At 33.9% G+C, this 13762-nt stretch overlaps 1 protein-coding gene across 1 annotated transcript; it reads right to left on the reverse strand.

Annotated features, from left to right (window-relative positions):
• Positions 1-430: 430 nt before the first annotated feature.
• On the reverse strand, positions 431-10898 carry Phum_PHUM399960 (sodium-potassium-chloride cotransporter, putative; the record flags this gene model as incomplete). The annotated part of the gene is made up of 20 exons (XM_002428723.1): positions 431-566; positions 690-762; positions 860-1047; positions 1388-1434; positions 1874-2048; positions 2173-2359; positions 2850-3049; positions 3151-3392; positions 3504-3715; positions 3793-3928; positions 4189-4310; positions 4419-4650; positions 4731-4925; positions 5108-5247; positions 5550-5664; positions 5818-6071; positions 6167-6262; positions 6347-6500; positions 10442-10628; positions 10786-10898. The coding sequence occupies 20 exons, from the start codon at positions 10896-10898 to the stop codon at positions 431-433; spliced, it is 3204 nt and encodes a 1067-aa protein (XP_002428768.1).
• Between the last annotated feature and the right edge of the window lie 2864 nt (positions 10899-13762).

The raw sequence follows: 13762 nt of genomic DNA on the forward strand, positions 1-13762 counted from the left end.
GAGGGGAAGGGATAAAAGGGAATAAGACAAATTTTTATATTTAAAAGAATTTTTTTTCTTTTTTTTCTTTTTTCTTATTAAATAATAATAATAATAATCGGACGGATTTCATATTTTTAAAAACGTACATTTTATAAATTTCCAATAATAATAATAATAATAATGATAATGATAATAAAAGAAAAGTGAAAGGAAGATACACATAAATATATTTAAGATTTTTAAAAACGTTCGGTAATTGAGAGAGATAGAACGGTGAGAAAAACCAAAATGAAAGAAAAACTATTAGTATAGTACTAGACGGAAAAGAAAGAAGAAGAAAGTAAAAGAATGTAAGAGAAAGTAAAAAGGAAAAAAGGCAAGTTTTTAAAGTTTTCACGTATATACAAATACATTAAAAAAAAAAAAGAAAAGAAAAAAAAAGATGATATCACGAATAAAATGTGAGGACCGACGTTTGGTTTCCTCGAACCAACAAAAATGGCGGCATGTCGCGTGTTAAAACTTCAAGCCAAGACATGTAAAGAGCAGCCGAAACCATGTTTTTACGTGGCATGGGCAAAGTCCTGTCAAAACAAAACAAAAAAAAAAACGAATTAATCTACTGATGGTAACGATGGTGGTGGTGATGGTGGTGATGGTGGGGGTGGTGGTAGTGGGAAGTAAGAAAAACCATCGAAAGCCCTTACATCACGATCAAACTCGAATCAATGGAATATTCCATTAAAAGTTCTTTCAGTCTGAGATGACGATTTGTTTTGTCTTTAGTTGCAAGCAATTCGGATTCCGTGATTCCAACTGTAAAAACAAACAACAAACAACATTAAACAAACGTTAAGTCAAAACCTTTAATTATGACGATGATGATGGTGATAATGACCTTCTTCGAGTACGGATGCCTCTGGACTGTCCTCATCTGTGATTCTCCTGTCTTTGATGAGTTGCTCGAAAAATGCTACCGTTTTTTCCTGAGGTTTTTTCGTTACATCCGGAATAACTGTTAAATCAGAATAATCGATTCGAAATTTTGCAAGAAGACTCGCCATGCTGTAACAAAAAAAAAAGAGAGAAAGAGAGTGAGAGTGAGAAATGAAACCTTAATAATAATGATAAAAGATTTGGGTTAGGTAGCGACGGTGGTGATGGTACTGATGGTGATGGCGATGATGGTGATGATGATGATGATAGTACTGGTGGTGGAGACAATGGTAGTGGTAGTGATGATAATCATAAAAGTGATGGTGGTGGTGGTGGTACTGAAGGTAATGGTGATTGATGGTGGTGGTAGTGACAATGGTAGTGGTACTGATGATAGTCGTAAAAGGGATGATGGTAGTGATAGTGGTGGTATTGAAGGTAATGGTGATGGTACTGATGGTGATGGTACTGATGGTGATGGTACTGAAGGTAAAGGTGATGGTGGTAGTGATGGTCCTGAAGGTAAAGGTGATGGTCGTAGTGATGGTACTGATGGTGATGGTACTGAAGGTAATGGTGATTGATGGTGGTGGTGGTAATAGTGATGGTGGTGGCAGTGGTGATGGTAGTCGTAGAAGTGGTGCTGATGGTGATGATGGTGATGGTTGTGGTGGTGGTATTGAAGGTAATGGTGATGGTGGTGGTATTGAAGGTAATGGTGATGGTGGTGGCAGTGGTGACAATGGTAGTGGTAGTGATGATAGTCGTAAAAGTGGTGATGGTCGTGGTAGTGGTGGTGGTGGTGGTACTGAAGGTGATGGTACTGGTGGTGGTGATGGTGTTGTTGTAGGCAATGAAAACAGTAATGCCAAAAAATAAATAAATAAATAGAAAAGAAAAGAAACCTTCTCTGTTCAAATTCTAATTCATCCTTTTTATTGGCCAATGCGAAAACTCTGAGCTTACAATTTGACCAATTACTCCTCGTGCTTATTATGTAGGGCAAAAGTAATGTTAATCCTCCGTCGTCGTATAACCACCAAACGTCAATATTTCCTTTTTTCTGCTTCCTTTGGAACAATGTAAGATTATTTAGAATGTCTTTGGGCAATTCCGTACCACTCGGACTCCTTATGTTATGCAACAAAACAAAACAAAACAAACAATTAAATAAACAAACAAACATTCCTTTTGACTGACACAAATTGCCCCCACCCCCCCCCCAAAAAAAAAAAAAAAAGCACAGATATATACCTGAACAAATCGCTTCTCGAACCTTTTTTCGATTTTTCCTTTTTCTGACTTTTCTTATCTATTCTCACATCGATAACGGTTGTGTCAGGTTCTTGTGTTTCCGTGTTGGGACTTTCGCTCGTTCTGTTGTTTCTATTCTTGTTTAAATTAGGAGTTGATGGCGCTGTCAAATCGCTCGTACTGCTAGCTAGGGAAAATTTTAAACATTAGGCATTCGTTAAACGTATTGAAAAAATAGAACAAAACAAAACAAAACAAAACAAAACAAACACGGTACAAACGGGCAAAAGCCAAAAAAAAAAAAAAAACCAAAGCTCACATCAACAGCATCAAAACGGAAATCGATGGAAAATAATAATAATAATAATATCAAACTCAATCAATCAAATCAAAAAAAAAAAAAAAAAAAAGAAGAAAACCAAAAACTCAAATTTCGAATCTTACCGCGTCTACTAAATCTAAAGTGTACTTGTAAATATTTCGTAAGCTCTGAGGAGAAAAAAAAAAAAGAAGAAAAAGAAAAAGTAAAACCTAATAAAAATGTTCAGCTAAAATAAAATTTTTTTGTCTACCTTCTATCCACCCTCCTCCCCATGTCCCCCCCCTTAACCAAACCCACCCCCCCCCACAAAAAAAAAAAAAAAGGAAAAACGTTCCAGAATTTTGTCTTCCTTTACCTGCTGACATTTGTATAAAACTTTCGTTTCTTGGAATGAATTCTTGAGAATGCTGACGAGTTGCTAAACTTGTTGCCGTTCCCACGGGATGTATGTGACCGTTCGTCGTGTATTCCTCTTCTTGCGATAAATATTTTGAATAGTCCAAACCGTCTTTAAGTCTCAATATGGATACCGCCATGTACATGTCGAACGCTTTGCTGCTCGGAAGAAAAATAAGAAAAAATGATTTCCATATTACATTCCGGGAAAAACAACCGGGAGAAAAGGTGGGCAGCGGGGGGGGGGAAGGACAACTCACTGCAAAACGTTGAAATACATGAGCAAATCTTCTTTTTTACACGTTTGCCAATCCGATTTGTAACCCATTAAAACAATGTTCGGCTTTAACTTTCCAATACCGGAAGCTTGGAGGAGAGCTTTCGCTCCGGCTTCGAAACTCAGCTCGTCGACTTGAGCGTAAAAAGCTTTTATCTTGTGCATCCGAAGGAAATTACTGCTCCTGTTCGCGAGAGAATTTTTCACACGTTGAGGCACGGAATCCTGAAAAACAAGACAAAACAACCATAAGTACCAATAAGTCACCAACCAAGATGTCGGGGGGGGGGGGTGTGGCGGCGGCGTGCGTCACGCCACAATCACGCTTATAATCACCTTAATCACGTGACCGCATATCAAAAGCGACAGGTTTTTCGTGAGGAGGTATGCAAAATCGATGAGTTGAGGACGATTGTTTGGAAGAGCGCTCAAAACCAATATTTGAGGCCGATAATTTTTAACGTGATCTTCGACGTTGTTCAGTTGGATTATGGACGTCAGAGCGTTTTTGTATGTTTGCGCCTGAGTCGTCGAACCCCAATTGACATCTGTCACGCACAAAAATAATAATAATAATTTTTTTCCCATAATGAAAGGAAAAAAAAAAAGGAATTGAAATTCTCACCGGGTTTCCTATGTGCCACAATCAAATACAAAGACAAAACGATGGCGAGAGTTATGACTGCCGTCCACCAACTTATCAAAACCATGACGGCAACGCAAAGAAGTGCTCCGGCGAGACTCAGCCACATATTGTAAAACTAAATAAATTATAAAGAAAGAATAAAGATGGAGAAAGAAAGAGAGAGAGAGAGAAAAAATCATTATTATTATTTATTTCATGGTTGAATGAGCATTACGACGTTTCATTAAGCAAACAAACAAAAATGTCGGAATCATTTCCATCAAAAGTGATGACGTCGATGACGTCGTCGTCGTCGTCGTCGTCGACGACGACGCTGACGCTTTTTTCCCTGCGAATTAATAATTAATAGGAAAAAAACGTTGATGATAAGATTACCTTGAATGTCGGGCGCCATCCCACGGGTTTGGCCAATGACGCGTGAAACGTACTATAATTAATGAGAGCATAAGCAGCCAAAAAGAAATTTGAAATCAACGGAGCTATCGAATTTAAATTACCTGTAAAAAAAAAAAAAAAAGGGAGAGGGTAAGGGGGGGTAAATCGATTTTCCGGTTAAATAGAACCTTTTTATGAAAAGGTTTGACTAAACAAAAGAAAACCTTTACCTATTAATATAAATGCAATCGCTATGAAAAATGTTAATATGTATCCCCGTACGGGTTCATTGTTCTTTCCGTAACCCTTACCGAACCACGATATGTACGGATAAAGGCTGTCCTTGCACAAAGCTTGGAAAACTTTTGGTGCCGACACTAAACTCGCAAGGGCAGATGAAAGGGTTGCGGCAAAACAACCCGCATAAATAAATGGTCCAAAAGCGGAAACGATTTCCATTACCTATAAAAACGAACGAAATATTACAAAAGATTTTCCAAAAAGGGGAAAAATGGGAAAAACTCCCCGGGATTTATTTGTACCTGTATGGTATTGTGCAAACCGTACTTGCACGGCCTGTATGTACAATTATAAACACTCGTGTCGTTAAGCTCGCTCACATCCCCACTCGCATCCCTGTGAACCGTCCATCCGGATTGAAGAGCCATTATTATGTAGGATATTGTCGTTATCAATATAGCCAATAGAGTTCCCTTGGGTATCGAATGCTGAGGGTCCTACAATTTTTCCAGGTTCCTTAATAACGAGTAAAACTTTTGTGACCGTTCAAGAAATTTAATTCTCTATTATTATCATTATTATTTGATTTTTTTCATTAAATTTTACACCCTCGAACGTTTTACTACTACTACTACTACTACTACCAAAATTTTTTTTTTTTTTGGGTTTTTTTTTTTACCTCCAAATCTCCAGATATGTTGGCACCGGCTAAAATTCCAGTCGCAGCTGGAAAAAATATCGAAAATACCGAAAAGAAATTATGATCTGTATTTTCGAAAGGCCTGTAATCGGACCAGAAATTTTGACTTAACAAGTCATCTGGAAAAAAAAAAAATAGAAAATTTCGGATGCGGTTATTTTGAGCCCCAAATGCAATCGAGAAATGCATCAACATCGTTAATCGGTAAACAACAGCAAAAAAAAAAAATTCGTTTAAAACAAACAAACAAACAAACAAACAATAAACAAACAAAATTTACGAGGGCGTGAAATTAATAACAGTTTAGTTTTTTCTTTCAAGTTTGTTTTATTAATTCATTCGTTTGTTTGTTTGTTTGTTTGTTTTTCTTTTCTCCTGTGCGACAATGTGTGTGTGTGTGTGTGCGTGTGCGTGTACTCACTATCGTAACCGACGAAACCTTTCGCTTTTTCTTCCTCACTTTTCGGACCGATAAAAGTTCCTAACATAAAATCTAAAATGGCGATTACCAGAATCACCATCAAACCAACTTGTGCCTGGAACAAAAAAAAAACAATATTATTATTATTCTCAAGGTTTTTGTCAACATTTTTGAAAACTGATCGGAAGGGGGGGGGGAAACCTTAAAAGGAAATCGTGGTACTAGAAAACAGTTTTTTTTTTTTTTTACAACGACTAATTTGATTCACCTTGGCTTCCCATTCCATTCCTACGCATACGATTCCCGTAAGGAGTAATATGGTGATGGATCCTATGATTCTTATATCGGAAACGTCACCATCGACGATGCTGACATCGAACGTAGCCAATAATGAATTGAATGATTCGCAGAAACCAACGACGTACATGGCACAAGCAACAGCGTTGGCTAATGAAAATATTAAACCTATTGAACCTCCGAATTCAGGTCCTAAAGACCTTGAAATCATGTAATAAGTTCCACCTATTAATAAATAAATAAATAAATAATTAATTAATAATAATAATAAACGTCGTCGCCGTAGAGGGATTTTAATTAAAAAACTTTTTTTTTATCACCTCCTTTGATGACTCCATTTGTGCTGATTGCAGACATCGACAACGACGTTATGGTGGTGACGACGGTCGCACCCAATATAACGATCATGGCTTGACCTAATTAAAGAATACATTATAAAAAAAGACTAGCAGAAGACGCGAGAGTTTAAAAAAAAAAAAAAATTTTATGTTTATACTCACCGATTCCGGCTTGTCCGACGACCCAAGATAGCCGAAGGAATAACATGACACCCCAAATATTAAGAAGGCATCGTACCAAAACACCCTGAACCCAACCAAATTTAACTGAACCTTCTTCTCTGCCATTTTTTGTCGTTGTCGGTATCTCGGTCGGCTGGAAAATAAAAAAAAAAACGTTAAATTTTTTTAAAGAAACAAACAAACAAACGATTGTCTTCTTCTTCTTCTTCTTCTTCTTTTTCCACTCTTGGGTCCAAAAACCTCAATTTAAATTTTGCTGTGCGAGCGGGAAGAGAAAAAACGTTGACCTTTAACCTCGTCTCAAAGTTTTCCTCGTATTCCTACTACTTTCGCGTCAAAGAGGAAAAAAGAACCAAATTATCATTATTATTATTATTATAGGAGTTGTCAATTTAAAAAAAAAAAAAAAAAAAGTTAAAAAGTTTATATAATTGACACGATTAAAAGGGGTCAATGTCAATTATGGAGGATTTTAATTAATTTCGGTCATCGTTAATTGATTGATGAACTCGGATAATGTAATTATTGGCAAAGAATGAGAACCACCACCGCCACCGCCGACGCCGACGACGCCGCCATTTTTAACCATCATCATGGCGGTCTGACGCGACAGGTGAATTCACATTCAATGGATTCTTAATATAATCACACTTATCATTATTCTACTACGTCGTTATCATTATTAATATTTCATTTTCGTTTCGCAATTTTTCCCTAATAAATTTTAACGTTTTTAAATTCTTAAAAAAAAAAATAAAATACGAACGACAATCACGACTGAGAGCAACGCACGAACACGCACGCACGCACGCACGCACGCAAATGACGTCAAAACGACTTTTGAAATGAAAAAAAAAAAAAAAAAAATGAATGACAGCAAATACGAGAAGTCAAAAAAAAAAAAAAAAAAAAGAATGAAAGACACGACGAATACGATTGTCCCAAATTGTTGTAAAAAAAAAATTGACTGAGGAAAACTACGACAGGAAAAAGAAAAACGTTTTCCTACTAAAACGAAACGGAAATGAAAATTCTAAAATTTTCTCATTAATCCCTTATATGCCTAATCCATTCTAATCCCTTAATCACTTATACCTTAATCCATCACGATGCAAAACCCCCCCCCCAAAAAAAAAAAAAAACTCATTTCGACATTTTTCTTTTTCTTATTAAATGAAATCAATGGAAACGTTCGTAACGAAAAGTCATAAATCAATGGTAATTTCCATTTTGTGCCAAAGGAATCTAAAAAAAAAAAAAAAATGAATTTCCATTGCCAAAGAGGTTATTCTAGGTTATCGTCTTAATAATTAGGTGCTAAAAAGAGAGAAAAGAGTACCCGCCGCTATATGCGAGTACCCGCCAATGGCAAAGAACTCAATTCAGTATGTTGACCCCTCTTTTCCTTTTATTTCCTTTATTAACGCCGCCACCGCGTACTCGTTTATTTATTGTCAAAGGAAAATTTTTTTTTTTTGCCAAATTCTCTTGACACGTTAACATCGTGTCAAACGTGGCATTAATTTAAAATTTCATTCTTCTTCTTCTTTTTTTTTAAATGATATTACCCAACCTAATTTTTATTTAGGCTATCACGTATATAACGTGATTAACATTTAAAAATGATGAAGGCTGGATGAAGAAAATTTTCTCGTCGGAAAATTTAAAAAAAAAAAAAATTAAAAATTTTCCATTAATTAATATTCTTCGTGATCTTTAACCGACGAAAAAACTTATGAACGAACGCTCACCATCAAAATAATTATTATTATTATTATTAATACATTATCATCATCATCATCATCATCAACCACCGTTGTTTATAATTTACAATACGAATGGTAAAAAATCATTAGAATAATTCCGGCCAAAAATAGTAATAATAATGATAATAATCCCAAAACGAATTTTTTTTTTATTTTTGCTATTGTTTAATTTTTGCTCGATTCAACAAAACATTTAATGATTGTAATGGATTTCATGGAAATGTTTTTCTCTCTCTGTCTCGACTTCTTTTCATTGGGGGAAAAAAAAAAAAAATGAAAATGTCAAAATGAAACTAAAGTCCGTAATAATAATAATAATAATAATAATAATAATAATAATAATAATAATTCGCATCATCGTTTCGTTTCGTTTTGTTTTTCCAAGGGGGTAGGTAGGGGAGAATAGGGGAGAAGGAGGAGATTCAAACATCCGGTTCATTCATCTCAACGATTATTAGTGTGCGTGCGTGCACACGTGTGTGTGTGTGTGTGTGTGTGTGTAACAGAAAAAACAAAATACGATCAAAACAAACAAACACGCAAAAAACAACAGAAAAAATTTGATAATTTGGGACGGATTCAACAATTTAACACGGTAATGACGTACGTTATTGACAAACCACCTGAATACATTCAAAAAAAATTCATATTGTCTTGTCGTGGCATTAAAATTAAACAATAATAATAATAATAATAATAATAATAATAATAAAATAAATAATCAAAAACAACAAAACGAAAACAAAAACAAAACACAAACAAAACAAACTCTATTTCCCCCCTTCCCCCCCCCCCATTGTCGTTCTCGATATTATTTCTAAACATTTCTAAAAGTTTTTTTTTTTTTTTTTTTTTTTTTTTTTTCAAATCCTTCCTGTTCTTTTTTTTTAACAATACAGGTTTTCAGGTTCGATAAACAAGACCGTGATAAAATTTTACAATAAAAAAAAAAAAAGTACGGGCCGGCTTGGAGTGGAAGAATGAACAATTTTAACCGAAATTTTAATACCCTGTCATTAGTAGTAGTAGTAGTAGTAGGAGTAGTAGTGGTAGTGGTAGTAGTAGTATTACTACAACCGCAAAAGGTCAAACGAATTCGAATAAGATCAAAACAATTTATAAATCAACAAAATTTTCAACACTAAACCTAATAATATACCTTATTTTTTGTTCTCTTAAGGAAAAACCTAACCAAAAAAAGAATCATTCACGCCCTTATTAACAAAAGGTACGGTAGGGGTAGGACGGCAACGTGAAAATCCAAAGAGAGAGAGAGAGAGAGATAATCAATTAAGGCGTGCCCTTTTAAATTTCTAACTGACGTCACAACACCTTTTCCCCGGAAAAAAAATAAAAAAAAAAAAAAAAAATTTTTTTTTTTTATTTTTTTTATTTTTTTTCCGAATGTATCCCCCACATTCGTACCTGAAAATTTTTTTTTTATTTCTTCTTCTTCCCCGATTGACGTGGGTTGGAAAAAAAAAAAAAAAAAAAAAAAAAAAAAACTCCGTGACGGCGGATTTGAACCCGCGTCAGGTCAATGATATTGAAAGTTTATAATTTTTCCTCGAGGTATAAAAATGTCGAAATTGAAATACGAAGAATTTACTCTCTTGACTCAACGTTGTGTGGAAAAACCACAGAATTAAATAAAACGATTCCAGATACCGAAAAAGACGAAAAAAATTTAATTGTTTATTAAACCAACCATCTGACCACAAATCAATCATGAACGTACGTGGAAAATGCGACCGCAATGTTTAGACAAACACTCAAAACCCTGGCATTATTATTATTATTATTATTATTATCCATGGACCGTGGAAACAACAAAAAAAAATCTTCAAGACGCGTTCCTCATCAACCAACCGAATGAATGGGTACCATTTTCTCAACTCACGCGTAAGGTTAATAACATTCATTTTAAATTGAGTTCAAAAACTCGGCAGGTACCACCACCACCAGGACTGTTAAATTGCGTATTTTTCTTTCTTTTCTCTCATTATCGCCATCTTTAAATAAATCGTTAAAAATCATTTGGGAAAAATTCACGTGGCAAAATAGACGCGAAAGATAATATTTTGTTTTTAAAAAAAAAAAAAATTAAACATGGCGGTGAGTTGTCGACTCATCATCTCGACTCAGCATCCATTCATTATTATTAATCATTCATTTATTCGATATTTTCCACCACCACCACCACCACCCTATCCCATTCCACCCCCCCCCCACACACACACACACACCCCGCCTTTTAAAAACGCGAGAAAAAAATAAAAAAAAAAAAAAAATTTTTTTTGTCTCTTACTTTTCCATGAAGTGTGGCATCGTGAAGTTCATCCAAGGTAGGCCTGTAAGCTGCGTGAATGGACATGATATTCCTATAATTGTCCATCCTCGGAAGAGCTTCCCTTGTAAAATGGCGAAAACTTTTCGCATATTTTGTATCGTAGCTTTCGCTGTAAAGTCGAACTCTTTCCTCATCGTTTTCATCCCTGAAAAATCAAAATAATAATAATAATAATAATATTTTCTCCGCATCGGAGAAATCTTCTCTCCAGTCGTCGCCTTTCTTTCTTTCTCATACACGACAAAACTGGAATCGTATTCGTACTGGAGTCTGGAATATGATGAATTGACATACACACTCACCTCGCATCATCATCATCATCGCACAAATTATCCGTTTCTTCTCCATCATCGTGCGATGCGTGAGCATCAACTCGATTCACTTGAAATCGAGTTCTTTTGTCTAAAGAATCCATTTCGACTCCGACAGAATTATTTCTAGAATTTTCTGACATTTTTTTTTTTTTTTTAAATAAATTTATTGAAATTCACAACCGCGCCTGTCCGTCTGTCTGTCTATACCGAGGTGTTAAAAAAAAGTTTTTTTTTTTTTATATATAAATTTTTCCCGTTCGCTTTACTCGTTCATTCTGAAACGAAAACAAAACAAAAAAAAACATTAAAATAAATAATAATAATAATAAAATTTGATAAATATTTTTTTGGACAATCAAACAATAAATTTTTTATAAAAAATAATTATTTATCAAGAGCAAAATAACCGACATTTAAATGACATTCTACGATAAAATCTTTTTCCTTCTGTTGTTTTTTCAAAATCCAAACAAAAAATGCAATATGCAAAGAAGAGGGGGGGGAGGGTGGAAGGAAAAGAGAAGGAATTAATAAAATCAACCTCTCTCTCTCTCTCTCTCTCTTTGAAAAAATCAAAATAAATCACTGACACGTGGGTTGACACCAAGTTTGTTGTTTTTTTTTAAATGTGCCAAAATAATTTCCTTGCACAAAGTCATCAATTCTAACCCCGAGAAGAAGACAACCTCCCCCGCATGATGACGTCATCATCGCAAAACGTACTTTTACTCAAAAAAAAAAAAAAAAATTATTTTGAGACTATGCCCTTGACCTGCGTCAACGTGGAAACAGGTGGTTAATCTGGTCTATGTTAAACGTCTTGAAGAATACCATCACGAAAACTTTCTTTCGATTTACCGTCGTGACGACCGAGTGATTATCATCATTATTATTATTATTCTTATACGAAGAATAAATAATGATGATGATGATGATGATGATATTATTAAAACTAAAAATTTCTTTTTTTTTTTTTTTTTGGTGGAATAAATAGAATCGAACGTTCGAGACGATTAAAAATAAATGTTTTTTTTTTTTTTACATCTCTTTCTCTCTCTCTTTCTCTCTCTCTCTCTCTCTTATTCTTTCTCCGCTTTATGCTTTTTTTTTTTTTTGCTTTTTACGCATCATACCGTTGTGTGAAAATACGGTTTAAAAAAAAAAAAAAAAAAATGGAGAGAAAACGAAATAAACCATGCAAAAATAAAAATAAAAAAAAAAAAATAAAATTTTATGGACTCTAACGCATAAAACGAAGAATTTCCAAGAGTTGATTTTTATGTTAACAACCGTACAAATAATGCTAACAACCGCGACAACGACAACAACAACAACAACAACAACAACCACAACAACCGAAATTATTTTTGGAATTTTTTTTTTAAATGCGCAAAATAATTTTTTCCGAGTCATTTGTAAAAAAAAATGAAAAAAAAAAAAAAAAACCTGTAAAAGTTTGACAACAGTGCAAAACAAGGCGTTTAAATTATTGATGATAATAATACTAATACTAATAATAATACTAATAATAATAATAATAATAATGCTAATAATAATAATGCGAATAATAATAAATTCTTGTTCATTTTTATAGTTTTTTTTTTTTTTACACGTCTGATGGCATATTTTATTTTATTCTCTTTTGTGTGGCATTAAACTCCATTAAAATTATTAATATTATTATTATTATTATTATTATTATTGTAGTCTCGGATCATTAATAATAAAAATAAAAATAATTTTCTCCTCCTCCTTCTCCTCCTTCTTCTTCTTCTACGTTTATTTCAAATCTTAACGCCCTTCGAAACGAAGGAGAAAAGAAAGACAAAAAATTCCTTAAAATTCTTTCCTCTTTGGGGGGGGAGGAGGAACGGGAAGCGGGGGACGAAATAGGAAAATCGTTGAATGAACCCATAAACTTTTTAACGGTCAAACAAAATCTGCTTTGTCTTTGATTGTCAGATCAGACAATTGTAACAACAACAACAGAAAGTGGTAAAACAATTTAGCTGTGCTCATGAAGGTTTTTTTTTGTTACCGCGGAAAAACCGTTAGGAAAAACAAAAACGTTATGGAGAAATTATTATTATTATTATATCTTACCTCAAGCTCGAATCAAAAATAAATAAACATCCTTTTTCTTAGAAAACATCAAAACGTAAAAGTTTCATTGCGCAAAAAAAAAAAAAAAAAAAAAAAAAAAAAAAAAAACAAAAATGATTCGGGGTAATATTTAGGCTACGATAATATTTATATATTTTTTAAACTATTTGTTTTTTTTTTTCTTTCTATTTAATCTTTTTCTTTTTCTATTTTAGTTTCAGGTTCCGGTCAAACGTTTTTTACCCCGTGGAAAAATCGATCGTACAAAAAACCAAAACAATTCATCGTAAATGTTTTGATTTTTTTCATAGCCTGTGAAAATATCAAAATACAAAACTATCATAAACACAAACATTGTCAAGCCTGAATTTCAAAATGCCAACCGTCGTTGCGTTACGTTTTATATTTAAATCAAACCAAAATAACGATGATAATAATAATAATAAACAAAAAACAAAAACACAAAACGCAAAACAAACAACTTTGTAGAATGTGTCGAACGTAACGAAAAAAAAAAAAAAAAAAAAAAAATGACGTATGAGTATCCAAATTTTTAGTTTTTTTTTTTACCACTCGAGACTTCCGGTGCGTCGGAAACCCCCCCCCCATCCTACTACTCCCCCCTGGGGCAAATGGATTTGAAAAAATTCTTCCGTTTCATTACCCTTTAGTAAAATAATAATAATAATAATAATGACGGACGGGGAAAAAGAAGGCGTTGTGCAAATATTTATCGATTCGATAAATCGATCGATCTATCGAATCGAGCGTGCTGACGTTTTCCCAATGAAAAAAAAATATTTCATTTCGGTAAAGATATTTATTATTACTAGAACAAATAAAGATAAAAAAGTGTCGCGAG

The sequence above is a fragment of the Pediculus humanus genome, genomic scaffold (genome assembly GCF_000006295.1).
Source record: "Pediculus humanus corporis 1103172107910 genomic scaffold, whole genome shotgun sequence".
Classification (NCBI taxonomy): domain Eukaryota; kingdom Metazoa; phylum Arthropoda; class Insecta; order Psocodea; family Pediculidae; genus Pediculus; species Pediculus humanus.